This window comes from Martes martes (assembly GCF_963455335.1).
Source record: "Martes martes genome assembly, chromosome: 9".
Classification (NCBI taxonomy): domain Eukaryota; kingdom Metazoa; phylum Chordata; class Mammalia; order Carnivora; family Mustelidae; genus Martes; species Martes martes.
The window spans coordinates 44,033,631-44,054,504 of NC_137896.1; the positions used below are offsets into that span (position 1 = coordinate 44,033,631).

Sequence of the window (20,874 nt, forward strand, 5' to 3'; positions counted from 1 at the left end):
AAATACGTACAATCACATTACATCTTATGTGAGGTTAAGTGGCATTCAAGGCAAAAATGGACATCAAAATTACCCCTAACCACTACAGCCACACCCAGTAGGACAGATGGTCCCACAGATGAGAGGCATGAAGGAAAGAAGACCACTGAGAACACAGCACTTCCCTGGGCCCACCTGCTGCCACTCTGGGGCACATGGTCACCAAGTGGAAGGCCAGACAAGATGTATACTCCCTAACTGACCTCATTTTATAAATACACATTTCCTGGCTTCTCTCCAAGTACTGAATGCATAAGTTAAATGCACTTTGAGGGCGCTCCCCAAAAGAACCACAATAACAAGTCATACAGATTACAGTATTTCCTTTAAGGGGATTCATGGCACAGAAGAGGGAACAAGACATCCTCAGTTCCTATCACTACACCAGCAAGAAAACTGACTCAGCAGTTGAGTCTACTTCTTACCTTCACAGAGAAAACAGAAACCATGGCATGAGAGCTCCCTCCACATCTAGGACCCCATTCTTAGTTCCTCCAAGTGGCCTCAGAGGAAGCAGTCCCTAAGCCTGATCTTCTGCTCGATGGCCTTGATCCTACTGAATACCCCACCTTTCTCCACTTGTATTCCCTTTCTCTGCACTGCTTCTTCAATTTTGCTCATTTATTAGTTCCTTCTTCTATTTTGCTCAATATTTGCTCAGCTCTTAAAAAATAGAAAAAGCATATCCACACATAAACACCCACCCACCCATCCTTGACCTGGGATTTCCTCCCTCTCTTTCTGATATATTAATCTGTATTCTTTCCATTTCTGTATTCTTTCCATTTCTGTATTCTTTCCATTTCAAGACCCAGAACTATGACTCAAGATGGCTAAAGCAAAAACAGGGTGTTACTGGAACCTGGAACCAAGAAGCTCAGGGGTAGAGATGGCACAGACACGGCTGAACTTCCTGGCTCACACAGGGTCTGGTGCGCTCGTCTCACCCTCCATCTCTCTGCCCCACTTCTCTCTCATTATGAATTCCATTTGAGGTTGGTTCCCTCCACACTGGGGAAAGATGAACACTGGCAGGCCATGCTACACTCTCAGGGTCTGCAATCCAAAAGCTTGGGAGCTCTCATTCTCCTGGCACTCATGTTTCAAATCTCAGCGAGTCTGAGACTCTCGGGCCATTCACCAAGGGGACACATTGGATTTGGCCCCTAGTCTCCACTTAGGTCTTCCTGGTTCCCAACAACTACCCCCACCACAGGATGAAAGCCACTGGACACTTAACTCCATGGTGGCCAAACAATTACTTTCACATAAGTTCCTCTCTCTGCAGTCCCCTCATCCCCAACTTGTCCCCCAGGGAAACCCCACATTTGTCACTCCAAACCCACCCCAGACCGCATCTCACTTAGGAAGCACTGGCAATCTCTCCAAAAAGCCTAGATCCTGGGCTTCTGCCTTATTAATATCTGAATAAACAGCCCTCCTCAGCAGACAGACACACACACACACACACACTCACTCATACACTCTGGAAAAAATGTCTATGGAACTAAATTTTTTTAAAATTTGAATACAGCATAGTTGTCTACCACATTTATATATTATTAATTTTACAGTACAATACCACAGTCTTCCTTTAAAATATAATTTTAAAATTTAAAGGGAATCAATTTGCTATTTTGAAACTTAATTTTTTAAAATAAACAATTCACTACAGTTTTATTTATGGCAAGATCAGTACTTTAAACAGCTAGTAAAAGTATTCATGCTCAACTGCAAATAAAAGTTTGTGTCCAAGTATTCTGGACCTATCAATTAGCTCTCTTCCCAGAATAAAAGGAGGAAGCCAGCCTTTTTCAGTTGTCCCAAACAAAATATCTGAGCTCCATCGGACTTTTATCCTCAGTTCACACTTCTCTCATCAGAAGTCCAGACATCCCCAAGCCCTAGAGGCAGGGATTGGATATCTGAGACACGCGTATCTGTGTCCAAAGCTCATCTCATGTTCCAGAGGTTACAGATATAAAACGTTAGTAATTGATGAGAAATTAGCAAAGGGAGCATTATGGCAAGATGACTTCGCTTCAAACAAGATTTGAAGGTTTGAAACAAGAGACCAAACAAAGACTGCCTGAAGAGCCTGAAATTATACCTCAGGCTTTGCTCTGGTTGTAGAATGTCCTTTGGCACTAACATCCATGCAAATATTTTACCACCTGCTAGGCCCGCCAAGGGCACAGAGAGGCCAATGAACAGGAAAACACAAAAGGAGTCTTTTTATCTTCTGCCATGCTGAAATCAAATATAGCCTCAAGTCTCCCTAGAAGAATCTAGTAAAACAGACCAGGAAAAGAGCAGCAAAGTCAAAGCAACATTTTTGGGACACGTGCAAAAACCCTAGGGCTTTTGTTTATATATCAACATTCACTGTGGTGGGTAAATATATTTTCTTATATATAAATATGCTTTTGAGTCAGATAACTAGCAGAAACATAACATGGCCTTTAGAATCAGGAATCCCAGCTCTGCCACATATCGACTAGGTGCTGACAAACAAGTAGTTAACCTCGCTGAGCCTGTTTCTGCTTCTACAGGTTGAGGGTAAGAAGGAACCCTCCCTGCATCAGAGGTTGTGGTAAGATATGATGGAACCATGATGAAAGTAAACCACCTTATCATAGCTTTCTATCCTACTATTAAGTTCCAGATCCCTTGTCCAACAACCTCCTAGACATTTCCATTTGGATCTAACCCTTTTCTCAAACTCAACACCTCTAACACCTAATCCATCTTCCCCTATCATTAGCCAGGTTCTCCTCCAACACCTCTGGCTCTCCTACCTGACACTCCCATTCTCCAAAGTGCCTACCGCCAATTATCAAATTACACAAACGAGTTTATTGCTAGTCGGACTACAGTGCACATAGTAGTCTCAATCCTTGCTGCTAGCAGCCTCACTGGGAGCAACACTTAGGAAAGAGCACAGTAAATTGAGTCATAAACATGTTCAAACCAAGAAATTTGAATTCAGTGGAATCTGTCCTAAGGAAATAATGTAAAATAGAGAAAAAGCTGCTTCCCAACATGTTTAGAGCAGTACTATTTAGATCAGAGAAAAAAACAAAGAAAGAGAGAAAGGAAGGAAACGATTTAACCATCCAGGAAATGGTAAGCTAACTTATAATACACAGTTTCAACAAATGTTTGTAATAAATAAAAATGAGAGGAAAATGCTAATAATAAAATAAGTTTAAATGGCAACATTTAAAATTTAAGTGAACTTGTCCCTACCTAAAGGAAGAGAGGCTTGAAAGGAAATATCCCAAAATGTTCCATTTTACTCCGTCAATATATAGAGAGCATTTGTGAGAGACTGTTCTCTCCTCACTGGTTCCAAATATTTGCCCCAAGCCCTGATGTCACTTGATTTGCCTTGACTATGGCCTCTTCTCCCAGATCTCTTCTGCTTCAAATTGATCACTCCTTGCCTGGCTTCTACAAACCTGTTTCATTACTTCACTGAGACAATTACTAGTTCCCCCTGCATTGGTCCTTTGAAATCCCACACCCCTCTCCATTCACAGAGCATCTTATTTCAGACCCTTGTCATTGTCTCTTCCTTTCCTGCCAGCAGTGTCACCCCTCCCATCACCTCCCATTCCATTTTCCTGGCCCTGCTGACAGCCAGGCAGCTCTCAGATCTTATCATCTGACCTAGTAAGAATTCTTCAAGAGGGCTCTCTCACCTGCAAGATAAGGTAGGAGCTTTCAACTGAGACAAACAAGACCTTTTCTGATCTGCCCCCAAACTGCCTCAGCTTCTGCCAGTCAGGCCACCACTCCTCTCCCCGCAACAAGATCCCCCAGTCCAATTTACCATACTGTCTCTACCCCTGGCCTACATAGCACTCCAGTCATGCCTCTGACACTGTGAACACCCTCAGGGCAAGAATTCTAGCACTCTGTCTCATGACCAACATCACCTTGTGACTCTCTCACTGGACAGAAGGAAGGAGGAGCAGGCTGGTGTTCCTCACCTTTCTAGATCATTGCCATGTGTATTTCCACTACCAGCATCCATCTCCCCTTGCTTGGAACTGCCTTCCCACTGCACTTCCCAAATGCTAACCTTGCTGTCTAGCATAATGCCATTAGCCACACAGAGCTACTGAGTTCTTAAAATGTAGCAAAATCATTTCAAAATGAGACATGCTAGAAGTGTACAGTACACACTGGATTTGAAAGACGGTATGAAAAATAGAACGTAAAAAATAATAATATTTTATATTGGTTACCTATTGATATAATACAGAGTAGATCTGTGGGATAAAATAAAATGTATTATTAAAATTAATTTCACCTCTTTCTTTTTACTTTTTTAAATGTGGCTACTAACAAATTTTAAGTTACACATATGGTTCAGTAGTCTAGCTATCCTTCAGGGACCAGCATGAGGAAAACCTTCTTCAAAATGCCCTTGTGTTTGTGCCACTCTTAATAATCTTATTTGACCTCTTGAAATCCTATAACAGAGTGCAACATTTAAGCCACTATCTAATTACATACCACATTATATGCTTACTATTATATCAATTCTTCTTGCTTTATTAATACCATTCCTAAATGGGGATTTGTAGTAGGTACTCAATGTTTAATTAAACATGGGATCTTTGCTGGACCAAGAGAGCAACACACAAAATTTTTTTGGTTTCTGTTTTGTTTTGTTGACTCACTTACTCTCCCATTAATGATTTCAACAATACAGGCAGAACTGGAAGTCAGGGGACCTACTAGCTCTTTGTTCTACCTGTAATTAACACAATGCATACAGGCCATATAAGTCCATTGCTTGGCCTCTTGTAAGGTCTGTCTGGGCCTCAGAATCCCACCTTGTAAAGTAAGGTTAATAATATCAGGGCAATCTATAATACAGAGCCAGATAAAAGGAGCTAAGCAAATTCTAACTGGAGCCATTACAATGAATGAGAAATACTGTACTTTCCACAGTTTGTCGCGTGTATCTCAGCCAGTTGTCTTTAACACAGACTAAGTTTTAGAAAGAGAGAACAAACTTATAGCAATTATCAAAATATAAGGGGTGGTGTGGGAAAGTACCTATCAAAATACTTGTCAAAATACTTGTCTTAGCCTATTCATGATGGGAGGCAAGTAATAGGACAGGAGCCTGCTACAAGCTGAAGTAGCTTATAAATTACACTCGCAATAACCTTTACAAGGCAGACATTACCATACCCCTCTGACAGGGTAAAGAAACTGAGGTTCAAAGACAGGCTAAGTAACCAGCCAAAGTGATGCTGCCACAGGCTGGAAATCCAGATCAGTGGTATCATCTTTGTATGTAAAAAAGAACATCTTTATTATCGCTTGAAGACAGCATATGTGAAAAGCAAGATTATTACAGAAATATGCAAATAAAAATACAACAATAATGTCCATTCATTTCATTCAAATGGTTTTCTTGATCTTGGCTAATCCTGTCTTTCAGATCAAGAGGGCATTTTTTTCTAAGTAGACTTTTTTCTTTAAGTAGCAAACAAATAGGGTATATGATATACTAGGAACTAGTACATTAATGTACTGTATTTCTTTAAAGTCTTTCCCAACCACAGCTGTCTCCCAAACTTTATATTAGACATTTTAACTAGAAGTCTTCAGACACATTTATAAAAATATAGTCCCTATGGATAAAGATTGCAGCAAGAAAGTACACTGAGTCATTCCACAAACAAATGCATCCACAAAAAACAACCGAATATTAAAGAACCTCTCTATTTTACAAAACTGAGATCATAATGAGCTCAATGAAATGAAAAAAGAAAGTTCCTCAAAATAAGATACTGCACCTTAAAGTGAAACCACAATTACACAGCCTTGAAAACAAACTACTTTCTCAGAATGGTAACAATGTACCGTGCATCTCTAAGAAGCCAAACTCATCTAGCTTTAATTGATTCTGCCTTTACAAAATGGAGCCAACATAATCCTGCAGACTTGGACAGAACAAAAGTTCAAATTCTCTACCACAGAAAAAGTCCCAGAATATCAAATCCTTTAAAAGACTGTTCCTTTATCAAAAATGTCCCTGCAGTAGGTGTTTATCACTCACTAGAACTCTGCACAATGCAACCTGTGTGAGCATGAGACATTACTACAGGGAGGAGACAGTTCAGTTTACCAAGGACATTCGACTTCACTTTCATAACTCTAGAAAACTAATCTCTCTTAACAGTAAGTAATTAATTTACATTCATTCCAAAACTGAAATCTCAAGGAATCGGAGATTGTGAAGAACTGCACTTGGAAAAACCAGGGGTGTATGTGCGTGTGTGTGTGTGTCTTTCCTCAGAGGTACTTCACAGGGTATAAATAGAAATAATTAGCAACTTTTAATCTCATGAACAAGATCTTTATTTAAAATTCTCACATATAAAACAAACTCTTTTATGTCATATTTCCTCAAGTGACACACATTAAGACTGCGTGTCCTAAATCAGGTGTTTTTTTTTTCCCCTCATTTTAAGAACAAAAAAGACATCCAAAGGAAACGAGGTGTCCTTTTCTCAGCCTCCAAAAACACTAGGGACAGCACAGGTAGCACAGGTGTTTGGTCCTAAACAAAAGTTAAGACTAACTAGGGAAGAAAATGGAAAACAAAACACAGCCTAGCAAAGCAGCTAGAGATCACATGTAGCAGGTGACAGGAAGCCTTGGGGACACTTCACAGCCACAAGGATGAACTTCATGGCAGGTCAACTGCAGGCCCCCTGGGCTCCACAGAACCTCCACCCAGCAGTCCATAAAAACGAAAGAAGGAAATAACTATCACTGTCCTCCTGGCAAGAAAGCAGCAGCAGCCTCCTTGAACCCAGGAAAGCCACCCCTCCCTCCACAAACAGGAGGAGCCCCCTTCACACCGACCACACAAGGAAGCCCAAGCGGCCAGACCCAAAATAAAAATAAAAATAAAAATAAGAGGAGCGCGGGAAGATAGATGACAGCTCAATTAAATTTATCCTGGGAGCGCTGGGAGGCTCCGTCTCTCTGAAGACTCCGACTCAAAAGTAAAAATTAAATGTAAGCGGAGGGAGCCCACAGAAGAGAGGACAGTTCAGTTAAGTCTGGGCTGGGAACACTTGGAGACTCAGTCTACTTCGGGTGTCAGGGTCCAAAATTAAAATTTAAAAAACGAGAGGGGGAGGTGTCAGTTTAGTGTGTGTGTGTGTGTGTGTGTAGCACCTGGAGTGCAGGATTTGCCAGGGAGGGAAAAGTGGCGGCTCCGCCGGCCTTGAGGTGACCGGGCTCAAATCCGGGGTAAGTTTACACTCTGGGCGACAGGCAGACCCGAGGGCCAGACTGCCCGCTGTCCGGGAACAATGCTGGACCCCGGAGAGGAGGGTCTCACACACCCCCCCCTTACGTCCCCCGCATGCCGTCTGCATCCCAGCCCCGACCCTCCCCCCGCCCACGTCAGGGCAGGAACCCCCGAACCCGGGTCCCAGAGCGGGCCTCACCCAGCAGCGCCCGCAGGTGCTTTAGGCGCGTCAGCACGTCCTTCTTGGGGTCCAGCACCTTCTGGGTGGACTTCTTCACATCCCCGTGGCTCCTTCGGGAGAACATCCCGCCGCGGGAAACCCGGGCCCCGCCGGCGGGGCAGGAGGCGCCTGCGCCGCACTAATCACCTCATAGGGTCCGAGTCCGCGCGTGTCGCGCCGGCCACTCGGCGCCCCCCCGCCGGGCCGCCACCGCTACCTCTGCTTCTGTCCCTGCCGCCACCGCTTCGGCTGTGCCTCCAGGAAGGAGGGGCGGGCCGGTACAGCGAAAGGCGGGGCAGGAAGGCGGTGATCGACGCGAAATCCACGGCCCCGCCCCGCGGGAGGTGCGGGCCGGCCCTTCGGGATCGGCGCAGGCGCACGCGATTTGGACCCGCCTCGCGGGACCGCGCCGGTAGCGACTAGTGGGCACCGCGAATCACAAAGAAGCTTGGATCACGGACACGCTGTACTACAAGTCCCGGAACGCACTGCGACAGAGCCCTCCAATCATGTTAGGATGTCTTAGGCAAGATGGGAGTTCATGGGTGGGGTCTGTTACGTTCTTCCTCCTCACCCTACGGTACGCTGCAAGACCTCTAGGGAAATGTAGTTCTTCAGGGGGCGGGGCGCGGTGGCTTACCTTGCCAGAGTCCCCAAGCCTCTGGACAGCATCCGCCTACTCCCTTCCTGGAGAGGCCCAGAGCTCTCAAAGCCTCACTCCTTGCCCTATACCACCAAGCCGTTTTCCTCTAGTGCAACGTGAACCGCAGAAACATCTCGGTAAGAAAAGTTTGAAGGCTGTTATTTTATTTTTTAAGGTCTGTGTCTTTTTGGTTTTGTTGTTGTTGTTTAGTTTCAAGGCTTTTAAAATACAAACTATTTTTCGTTTTGACTTCTAGATGCACACTAAGGAGGGAGTCGAAGTTCCTTTGGCCAAACTAAAATCTGACTCCAATTTCACACGAAAATCAATGGCTTTGGCAGCAGAGAGAGCATCCCTACACTCTGGTTAAGGAGTCCAGCCAGTACACTTCGTTCCTGGGACCCAGCTTCACGGGGGTATGAGGTTCCCTTGCTCAGACGGGTCCTCAGAATCTTGTCTCTTCCTCTGTGGGAAGTGCACGTTCTTTGTGTTGTGCAAGACTGCATAGCAATCCAGTAGCAGAACCAGAAATAGAACCTGAGGGACCTGACTCTCAGGCTGGTATGCTTTTGCAGGTTAGGTGCCTGTAACCTGGAGCAAAACTTTGAAATGGAAAATGGCCTGGAGAGTTCTTACTAGAGATTCGTAGGATTATTTACAGGTATCTGGATCCTCTGACACTTCAAATTTTGACATTTGAGCAAGTACTTAACGCTGGATGTTTAAAATCGTAGGCTTTCCATCCAATTGGGACAAGACAAGTTTTCTCATTTAAGGGAACCTGTAACTTGGGGGAAGAGCCAAGAGATTTACATAGCATTGTAGTCTCATAACTAGTGTAATATTCGTCCTCTAGAAGCACTCACTAGAAGTTTATTAAATAAAATGGAGTTAGAGCTAGTTCTATCTATGCTATTTTGACAACTCTAAAAATAGGCTCTAACAACTAAAAGAAATGTTTTCACATGCCCTGATGAGATAAATATCCATATCCTAATCCAAAGAACATGTGATTATGACTGTTTTTTAGAAAAAGAGTCTTTACAGATGTTATTAAGGATCTCAAGGTAAATCCTCTTCAATAATCTGGGTAGTCCCTAAATCTAATGAGTGTCTTATATTTATAAGGGATGGAAGAGGAGAAGATACAGAGAAGGCCATGTAAAAATGGAGGCAGAGATTAGAGTCATGTAGCCATAAACCAAGTGATTCCTGGAGCCAAAAGAAGCTAGAGGAAACAAGGAAGGATTCTCTCTGGAGGTTTTCCAGAGAGAGCTGACCCTACCAACACCTTGATTTTAGACTTCTGAACTTAAGAACTGAGAAAATAAATTTCTGTTTATTTTTAAGCCACCTCATTTGTGGTACTTTGTTGTAGAAGCCTTAGAAAATGAATAGCACCAGATACTGGAGACAACCCAGTGTGACTATCTAACAAGATCAGAATGACTGATACTGATTATAATACTTCGAATAAATAAAAAATCAGGAATGCATAATGATACTCAGAAGAATGCTTTTTGATGTCCTAGGTGAGTGTTTCAAGTAGAAGACATAGCTTGTACCTTTGATAATTTGGGGCAGACTTTTTTTTAAAGAATTTGTTTGGGGCACCTGGGTGGCTCAGTTGGTTAAGCATCTGCCTTTGGCTCAGGTCATGATCCCAGGGTCCTGGGATCAAGCCCCACATCAGGCTCCCTGCTCAATTGGGAGCCTGCTTCTCCCTCTCCCACTCCACTCTCTCTCTCTTTAAAAAAAAAAAAAAGAATTTATTTATTTATTTATTTATTTATTTGAAAGAGAGAGAGCTAGCAGGGGGTGGGGAGGGGTAAAAAAAGAGGGTGGGGGGGGGGAGATAGGGACAGAGAAAGAAGAAGAAACAGACTCCCTGCTGAGCGGCGAGCTCCTTCCGGTCTCCAGGCAGCTCTCCATCAAAGGACCCTGGGATCAGGACTCAGCTCAGCTCAGAATACCTGAGCTGAAAGCACACACTTAATCGACTGAGCCACCCAGAGAACCCCAGGTTGACTTTTTTTTTAAAAAAGCCCTGGGTGGCTAAGACCCTTTCTCCGTTACAAATGGGGAACCTGATCTGAACTGGATATGTGTTTCAAAATTCTAACCAGGGAAGAGTGCAGGACTTTAGAACTTTATAATTTCCTCCATACATCACTTACCAGAAAGGATCACGTTTTCCTGATGACCGCAAATTGAATTCACGTGTTCATGAAGACAGAGCCCAGGAAATCAGGACAGAGGGAAATGAGACACTGAGAAGTCCCAAAGAATAAAGAGAAACACATATCAATTCTTGATGTTTGTAGGAGGATTTTAGAATTATTTTTGCTTTTGTATCCTATTTACATAAATTCAAACCAACACATATTTAGTGAACAAGTCATACCATTAAACTGTGATGATCGTAGATTTCTACTTCCCATTCTTTTCTATTTTACTGAAAATTGGTGTTTCAAGGGCCATGTGAAAACTGCAACTCCTACCATCATTGATGTTAAATACTTATCAAACAATTCTACCATTCATTGTTGTTGGGCGTATACCCAGCACAGGGTCAGGGGCAGAAGTCAATCAATATTTGTGGAATAAATAAACTCATTCATTCATTTCTTCATTAATATCTCAGCATTTTTAGGGAGTGTTGTTTGGAACCATGTTTTCAATTTGACGTGTTTGTGCATCCAAATTTTAAATTCTATCCCTCTTTCCTCAGAAATCTTTCTAAAATATAGACAGACCTCTCTGTTTTCTTTTTTTTTTTTTTTTTAAAGATTTTATTTATTTATTTGTCAGAGAGAGAGAGGGAGAGTGAGCAAGCACAGGCAGAGGCAGAGGGAGAAGCAGGTTCCCCACCAAGCAAGGAGCCCGATGTGGGACTCGATCCCAGGACGCTGGGATCATGACCTGAGCCGAAGGCAGCTGCTTAACCAACTGAGCCACCCAGGCGTCCCACCTCTCTGTTTTCTTAAACAGCTTATTCATTGTTTAGGAAACCATAATTTGTCCCGCCCACCCACTGTGATCCCCTTCCTCTCCTCCTAAATGAGTGTTGCCACCAGACACAAAGGAGAAACGCCTGGTAGATCTTACCCATCTTATTTTGACCACTTCTTGACCCTAAATTCAGTCACTGCTATCTGCAACCATTTGTTTGCCTTTTTAACTTCCATATTAGAATCGTTCTATATGTTTAGACCTGCCAGCTCTTAGTTTCCAGATAATCTAAAAGTTAATGTATTTTACTTTCTAATTGTCACCCATCAGAGTTTTTCAGTTTGGAAGGATGGGGGGATATTTTAGATTGACTAAAATATCTTGTGCCTGCACATTAATTCTAGTTGTCGTGTATAGTCTATTAATTTTGGTGTATGGAAAAATTCAACTGTTAGCTGCAGATTTTCCTATCAGATAAGCTCATTGTTTCTGCCCTGAGCAGTAAGATCTTTTCGTACATCAGACACACTGTTTATCTTCATTTGGATACTGTTGCCACAGAGAGCCAGCCCCAGTGAACTTCTGTGACTTCTTTTATTGGCCATTGATTAGACCTTTACGGTCCTATTTTATTTAAAAAAAAAAAAAAAAAAAAAGCTATCGGGGCGCCTGGGTGGCTCAGTGGGTTAAGCCTCTGCCTTCGGCTCAGGTCATGATCTTAAGGTCCTGGGATCGAGCCCCACATTGGGCTCTCTGCTCAGTGGGGAGCCTGCTTCCTCCTCTCTCTCTGCCTACATGTGATCTCTCTCTCTCTGTGTCAAATAAATAAATGAAATCTTCAAAAAAAAAAAAAAGCTATGATCTAATAAATTCAACTTTTTTCTTATATTGGATCTTACCCTGAAATTTTGAATTCATTCAGTGTTTATGTTGTGCCCCGAGGATCTGCACCTATCTAAAATCCCTATGAAAAAGGGGATACCCCTCCATAAGAATGAAATGCCAGACTCAATGCTAAAGAAACAAGAAACCCAATGTCCTCATTTTCCAGATGATATATTATTGTAGACACCGAAAATATATTTTTTCTTCTCCAAAAAGGTTTCCTAATAGTTTCTTTTCTTTCCAAATATCTGTCAAATGAGGAGATTTAATACTTTAAGCTTGACTATAAATCATTTTATATGAGAATTTCACTTCAGGAGATACTTGAAAAGGTTTTTGGAAATATACTAGCCATATTGATATGTCTGATGGACACTTGATAACAAAGCAATGCTTTAAGTGGAAGAAAACGTAATCGTTTTTTGAAATTTAGTCAAGCAAATGTTTTCACAGCTGTGCATTTCAACCATAATGTCATCTGCTTTGGGTATATTTTCATTTTTTTAAAATCATCAGAACAGTATTAACATTTCAATGGTGAATTGTGGAAACATGTCAAAATTAGAGAAATGCAAGCCTATAAGAAGTATCATAACAGGGCGCCTGGGTGGCTTAGTGGGTTAAGCCTCTGCCTTCAGCTCAGGTCATGATCTCAGGGTCCTGGGATCGAGCCCCACATCAAGCTGTCTGCTCAGCCAGGAGCCTGCTTTCCCTCTCTCTCTGCCTGCCTCTCTGCCTACTTGTGATCTATCTCTCTCTCTCTCTGTCAAATAAATAAATAAATAAATAAATAAAAGTATCATAAGAACTTTTATAAATTAAAAAAAATTATCTTTGAATGATAACATTGGAGAAATCAAGCATCATGGAAACTCTCTAGATAGTAAATACAACTTGTGTAGAAGGACAATGTACAAAGGCTAGAGAGAGATGAAGTTTCTTAGGTGAGAAGCCTGTGAAAATGTGCTCATGACCTCACCTCTTCCCCCAATACACAAAATGCCACCATTGGGTTTAATATTAGGTAAGATTTACTCCCTAATTTAGAACCGGGTGCTAGATTTTCTAAAAATGAATGTAGATTATAGGATGTCCACAAAAACTTCATTTAAATGGAGAAGTCCATCGTACAGTCTTACTTATAAATTCCTGTAATTTTCTAAAAATGAATTTCAAAGTAATTCTTAGAGAATTACTTACTTAGAGAATTCTTACTAACCATGACACAAAAATACAAATTCTTTTACTAATCTACATGTAAATCTATGTCCTAAATGGAGACTGCTTTTACTTGGTATTTCAGACAGCATTCTCAGTTTTAAGCAACAGAGACTGACTGGCTATTTAGGTAAAGGTGACTTATCCAGAGAATGCCAGGCTCCCAAAATCAATGGAAGGTTGGAGATCCAGGCCTCGAAAACAACTAGAAAATTAGATGCTAAGGCAGCTCTGGGAGGCCTGGGTAAGTCATAGAGCAGAACACATGGGTCAGCATACCAAGACTTCATGACAATGACAGAACTTCCACTGTCCTGCACATCTTCAAGTTCAAAGTCTAAAGAATATCCAGTTGATTAAGCCATAGGTGGATGCCTAGCTCGTTTCTCCCTCCACCTGGCTGCCCTGGGTCAGAAAACCTGAGGTGCTAATCCCCTTTGTAAGTAGGACCACCTCCTCCCAAGACTATACAGGATAAGATATACCCCCCAAAATAATCGAGTGTATTATTGGAGGAAGGGAAGTTGGATGCTGAGGAGCTAAAATAACAACAATAATTAAGAGTAAACAATAACAAAACAATAAGAAAGCAAATCATCATGATTTCCTTGACATGAATTAACATATGCCCTGGAATATGAAAACAATCCACTCATTGGGCTGATTTATAATTAAGATCTTGTACTTTAGTGAGATGATTGGAAGACATAGTTTTCTGCTTTCAGTAAATCTTTAAGGAAGACTTATATTTGATAGTTTTTTTTTCCAAATTTTAACTGGGAAACCCCTGATGTCACTTAGACATAGGATATGTGTGAATTATGCAATTACTAAAATCATCTTAGTGAATAATTGGAAAGAATTCAATCATATTGTTTTTTCTGTTTAACCAAAATTGAAGAATTCAAATGCCACAGGGAACATTACTAAGTACTTCTCTTTATATTATCCTTCTTTCTATGTTTCTATGTTTCTACTTTTCTCTAAATTGACGTCCCCTCCATGAGACACACTGTAATCACGTTTTAAAGTCATTCTTAGTAATCTTTTTGATCCAATCAGTAGACTTAACTGAGTCCCTCCTCTGTGCTAGTTTATGCACAACAATGAAGTTACAAATAGAACGAGGACACAGTCTTGATCCTCTGAAAAGTCATAGTCTAGCTGAGAAGTCAGACATAGCCCTGACCTTGGAGAGCTCACAGTCTAATGCAGGAGATGGACACATAACTAGATAATAATAATGAACAATAGCAATATAGGCAGGACATTATGGGAGATACCAGGAAGGACTGGACAGTAGAGATGAGGGCAGGATCAGTGAAGGCTTCCTGGAGGAGGTGACACCTGAAGTGGGGAAAGGAGCTGATCACACAGGCAGGGCAAGGCGAGTAATGCAATGGGCTGTGTGAAGATCACCAGAAGCAGTCTGGTTTTGTGTGGTTGCCACTTAGGACTGTGCTTGTGGTTGTACTTGGTATAATGGAGGGGTTGCAGAAATATGTATATGTTCTTGTAGCCTTATAAAAACAGAGGGCCAAGCGATAGCAAAATATGATGATGCCAAAGTTAGAAGAGACTCTGTAGAAGTAGGACAGGATGAGGGCAAAAGCAGAGGCTCTGAATTCCAATCCTGCCCCCTTACTAGCTGTGTAATCTTAAATGGGTGACTCAATTCTCCAAGCCTCAGTTTTCTTCATCTATAAAATGGGGAGAAACTCACATTTATTCTAAGGATTAAATGAGTATAGAAAAGAATTGAACACAATGCTTGGTACACAAATGTTCATTGACTATTATTTTGTTTTTCTCTTCTCCTCCACTTCTGGAAAATACAAACAATTTCTTCTTGCTAAGACTGTGCACACTTGATTTCTAAGTGTGTTGCTTAGGAGGGATTGACAGCTGAGTTTCTCATGGTTTTACATCATTGAATCTGAACACCATCAAAATAGGTCAAACCAATATCCTAGAACCCTTTATTTCACACATTTGTTATGTGTACTCTTCAGTAAGAGGAGGCGTATTCACAGATGCCACCATCACACCAGGCGAAATATTACTCCTTTCTGAATTGTCATTGATACTGGATTAGGAATGCTGGCTAAGGGAAAGGGCATAACATGTGACTCAGCAGTTTGTTTCGGACATATTTTGCTTCCTCTGGTTCTTGTAAGACCAAATCCATGAATAGTTTATGGGTCCTTTCAAAAATTAAAGCGTACTTCAGATTGTTATAAATTAGATAATAAGTCAATTTAATAATTTCACTCTAACAGTCATAAAACAACAAAATAACACCCCGCAGTGTGAAAGCTTTGGTTTAAATAACCCATCCAAAATATACCAATTGATGTTTTTCTCCATCACTTATATGTTCATTTTTAAAATCAAAATAATAAGCAATTTTATTGAGCCTCTTCATAATCCAAGGATTTTCTCACTCATTCATTGATTCAAAAAGCATTAACTGAGTTTCTTTCTGCTGGCCACTTATTCTAGTCACTGAATAGATAGAGATTTTAAAAATTAAAAAAAAAAACAAAATCCTTGTGCCTGAGATGCTCACTATCTGGTTGGGTAAATTATCTGAAGATGACACCTTACAAAATAAATACGAAGTTCTTTTTATTTTTGACTTTCAGAAAGCATTAAGAAAAGCCCCTCATTTACTTTGCGTTTATATAATTCTGCTCCTCCACCTCAGCCCTGGTTGTGAGATTGCCTACTGTAGGTGCAGACTAAATAATTCCACCTGATTGTCAAGGGTTATCAGCAAGGAAATCCTGGAGTCCTAGAACATCTTGAGAGTAAAATGCAACTGACAGATGTATTCCCTCATTATAACATGGAAAAATAAGAATCAAAGTTAGTTAGTAATTGGTTGTCACTAGCACTGGGGATGGAAAGGCTAACCTGAATCTGACATGCTAGTGCTGGCGGCATTAGGGTGGCTGGACAATGCCTTCTCATCCCAGTACCATTGTGCAAAGCAATTTTGTGCCCTTCTCCCATTCAATCCTCACAACAGCCCATGAATCTGGGATTCTTATCTCCATTTTGTCTAGACTAACAGAACTTCTGTGGCTGGCCCAAGGTCATCCAACTCACAAGAAGCAGGTCAAAAGGACAAATCAGAGATACTTAGATCAGCAGAGCTCAGGAAGTAAATAAATGACTTGGTTGGCCTGCTGGCAGCTGGAGATCAAGACAGACCAGTTCAAAAAGAGTGGGAAAGACTCGTGAAGGAGAATATAAAGACTTGCCTGGAAACTGAAATCTACCGAGACTTTAGACTCTGCCTTTAGAACCAGAGGCTACTTTAAAGTTTATCCAGACAAACTTTAGAATCAGGTCATTTCTCCAAATCTGTGAAGTTAATGAATAGTCAAACTAGGTAAGAAGTTCCAGTGTCTTGACTCCTAGGCCAATGCTCAACTTCATCACATTATTTGCTGTCTAGAAAGGTCAGTGGAAGCTCAATTTTTAGTTAAAACTGGAAGGAGACTGGGCTCATCTTTTACGGTGGTTGTTCTCAATGAACCACACTCCCAGTGTTCATATACCCACCCCACACTTTTCCTTTCCCCTTGAATCGAAGCTGATTCTGTGATCTTCTTTAACCCATCGAAATCCAGCCTTAGAAAGACCTGACCGCTTTCATTTTTGCACACTAGAAGAAGCCAGTCACCATGGAAGAAGTTTGACTATTCAGAGACTGCCACCTTGAGAGATGTCTAATCTAGCCACATGAAGAGACCACACAGAGAGGAACTGAGGCCCCTGGCTAACAGCCTCAGCTGAGCTTCAAGTCAACAGTTAACACCAACTTCCCAGCCATGAGAGTGGGGCCATCTTGCAAGTGCACCCTTGAGTCTGGGTCAAAACTATCGGCCATAGAGCAGATAGTTTTAGCCAAGCCTTACCCAAATTACAGGATTGTGAACAGATAAACAGAGAGGTTATTGGAGTGAGCCACCAAGTTTGGAGATGATTTGTTATATACCAGGAAATAGCTACAACAGCGAAGGTGTGTGCTGGTGGCTCCAAGGATCTGGAAATACCAAATCCAGAAGACTTATCTCCTTAGTTGGACAGAGCCACACGCTGCATCCACTGGCTTATCTCTAACATCCTTCTGGTTCTAAAATTCTTTGAGCTTGTGACTCCCTGTGGCTCTTCCCTATGACTCTAAACAAGCCTGGTGTCTACATGATAAAGAGATTGTTACCCCCCAGAAGGTGACTGGCCTGACAGGGATTGCTTTTCTCACCAAGGTTTAGAAATGTAGATGACAAGAAAGGAGGGAGACAGAAGAAGCTCCAAGAGTTTGGGTGCGACATGTGGAATACTTACAGATTAATTAATCGAATATCCATAGAAAAGAACCAAGCAAGCCTGAGATAGGCAGGTCAACAGAAATTGACTTGAGAAATTAGCTTTTGATTCATTCAGTATTAGAGGAAGCACTTTAAAATCTATTGGATCTATAACTAGTTCCTTGCAGCTGGTGAGCAGGCAGGAACGTAGATGGAGTCTCCAGAAGATTTGGAAGAGGGCACATCAGTTATCTCTACCACTGAAGTGTTGCGTGGCAACCAACCACAGAATTGTAGTGGCATACACCAATAAACATTTATTCAGCTCACGAGTCTGTGGGGTTCATCCCATCTGGGTCAGGGTTGGCTGCTATTGGCTGAGATCACTTATCTTGGAGTTCACAGCTGTTGGCTGATCTAGGGTGACCTTTGTTGGGACAACTGTGGTAACTGCTCTGGTCCATAGGTTTCTCATCCTTCTCCTGGGACCAGTAGACTTGCCTGGGCAGGTCCTTCTTCGGGTGATAACACAGCACAGAAGTGAGCAAACCCAACTGCACAAACAGTTTTAAGGCTGCCAGGCAGGTTTGCTATTATCCTATTGGCCAAAGCAACGCACAAGGCTTAGCCAAGAGCCAGAGTCAGAGGGCAAAAGGAATGGATAGAGAGAAAGGTTAGGAATTATGACCATTAATCCAACTACCACAGAAGTTATTTTATAAAAATCAACCTTGACAATGGAAAAGGGAGCTTTTTGAAGAACCTCTCAGGACCTCTGTCTGATTAGGCAGCATGATTAGCCCCTGAGGAATTGAAGATGAGGAAACCTGCCTCTCCAACAAGGAGTGACTATCCTCAGTCCTTTTGTGACATTGTTGCGAGCACATTATGAAGGTGCACACACAAGTTGTGTCTTTCTGCAACCTGCTTCCTTCAGTCATAAAGCAAGGTTAACAAATGAAAAAGCATGTTCAAGATTCCAAACTCAATGCATTTCATCACATATGTTAACTTGGTGTCTTACACGTCACACAAAGCAAAGCAAAGACAAGTCACACAATAAAGAAGACAGAACAGGGGGTAGGAAATGAATGCACCAAACACGAAGTCAGTCTGTGAGTGCACAGTTGAGGTAAGGCCTCCGCCTGGTCTGGTCAACTATTAGCAGGTGCTGCTTATTATGTTCAGGCAGTGGAAGATCTCTGTTATGTTCAGAGATCAATCAGGCAGAGCGTTTGGCAGCTGCTGCCTTTGGGATGTGGTCAGTTGTGAAAGGGTCAGCGTCTAGGTAGTCAGTTTGCCACAGAAATTCTCCCATTTTAAAGGGATTGAATGAGACTTGGGTCTTTGTAGATGTCCTCTAGTTCTGCTGGTTATCAGTTCAGGGTGTCACCAGCTGTTGCCAGTTTTGGCAATATCTGGTCTTGGCTGCAATGCCCTCAGTTGTTGGCATCACTGCCTGACAGAAGTGACTGCTTGACATGGGTGACTCCATCTTGTTCTATACACACTTTAAAGGAGTTAATATTTCTGCCTGGTTATTTGCATGGCTACCCTGTGGTGATCACCCTTCAATATCCCCTGCCTTTGGGAGAGCACATAGAGATCACAGACTTTGGAGTCTGGGGAAGGAGGCTGTCCCAAGGGATGGGGAATAAATGTGGTGATGGCAATACTAGTGGGTTTTCCAAGTCTATGTTACAAGCCCCAGGTGGGTTCTTGGGAAGGAATTGCTGAGGTGAGATCAGTGCAATAGACTTAGTTATATTATACCTTTCCTACTACAAAAGGAAAGGGACTTGGATGATTGATTAAAAGGCAATTTAGATAATAAGATATTGTCAGTATTTATCTAGGACTTCTGAGGTGGGGGTTGGGGGACAGTGCACCTATTGTCAGTCTAATGGTTACCAAAGGGAAAACTGCTGGAAGGTGCAACCTATCATTCAAGAACTGCCAATTCCCAATGCTATGGTTGTACCTGACTTTATAAAGTCTTTGATTAATTGGGTTGTTTGATATAGGCTAGCTACCCAGAGCCTGAAAACCAGAGGGAGACATGATAACACTGAATTTCTGGACCAGAATAGCCAAACTCCGGAGACAAAACTCATGGTGATCCTACCAATAAACTCAGATTTTAGCAGTCCTCCCATGTTAACATTTCTCTAGCTACAAGAGCTACATTAGATGAGTTCCTAATGGTAGAGTCCCCACCTTCTAGAAGCCTTGACCCCTGGAAGTGTGTTCAGCATCCTGACGCAAGGGAAGTTTTCCAATAAAAGTGTGACAGTCAGTGCAATACTTATATGGTGTATTTGATTCTTGCTTTGGAAATCTTGTAGCTTGTATTTAACTGGATCTCGTAGATCACAGGATAAGTTGGAACTTGGCTGGAAAATACTGGTAGATATATAAAACTTCCCCAGAAGTTTTATATCTACCAGAAGCTCTTCACTCAAGAGCTGAGCAGATGTTTGAGGCATTTCCCCCAACTGCTACTCTACACCCAGAAGGCCACGTACCATGAAACACTGTGACTCTCTACCTAAAAGCCTTTTTTTCATTACGGGAGCATACCTGGTCCATGCCATGGACATGCCAGAGAGCTGATGCTCTCAGAAGCACCCTTAAACAGTGATAGACTGATAGCTGATGGATAAAGATCCCAGTTCCCTCATCTTTGGAGTAGAATAGCTCTAAAGAATGTACTGGTTCCCTGCTTGATAATGAACCCAGTCAGGTTACCTTCCCTGCTCTGTCCTACTTCCCCACTCCTCTGCCAATGCTTCCTGGATAACCCTCCCCCCCACCACCATATCAACTACTTGCTCTCAAATCTGTGTTTCAACCCAAGATAGCACACAGTCTCATAAGAAAACACGGTCAAAATAATGAGCAAAGCTTTAGGCAGAATAATACCTAGGGTTTGCCCAGTTGATCTTTGCCAGTGTTGAATTCAGCAAACTAGGAACTGATATGACGAGCTGAATGAAAGTGAATTGTTTGTGAGATTCAAGCAAGACAAACCCTAGGTAGGTGACAGAAAGACAGAGGGAAGGATGGCTCCAGCCATCTATGGGACCTATCAGAAGACTTAGCCTGGAGACCAGAGGCAGGCAAACTGCAAACTTGAGGAAACACAGTCCCTGCTCTTTACCAAGTAACTCCAGGAAACTACATAAAGTCAATATAAAGGACAACATCATTCTCTAGGGCTCCTCCTACAACGTGCTTTTCTTGCTCAATATTATGTTTCTGATATTTTTTTCATTATTGATATATGCACTCTTATTTTAACTGCTTC

At 42.0% G+C, this 20,874-nt stretch overlaps 1 protein-coding gene across 2 annotated transcripts in view; it reads right to left on the bottom strand.

The window, feature by feature from the left end:
- The window catches only part of RALGAPA2 (Ral GTPase activating protein catalytic subunit alpha 2), a 317,564-nt gene extending 309,756 nt beyond the window's left edge, over window positions 1–7,808 (bottom strand). For both annotated transcript variants that reach the window (XM_080812607.1, XM_080812608.1), the window contains exon 1: window positions 7,530–7,808. In XM_080812607.1, coding sequence (XP_080668733.1) covers window positions 7,530–7,635 — 106 coding nt within the window. In that variant the 5' untranslated portion in view covers window positions 7,636–7,808. The remainder of the gene's footprint in view (window positions 1–7,529) is intronic.
- Window positions 7,809–20,874: the final 13,066 nt, after the last annotated feature.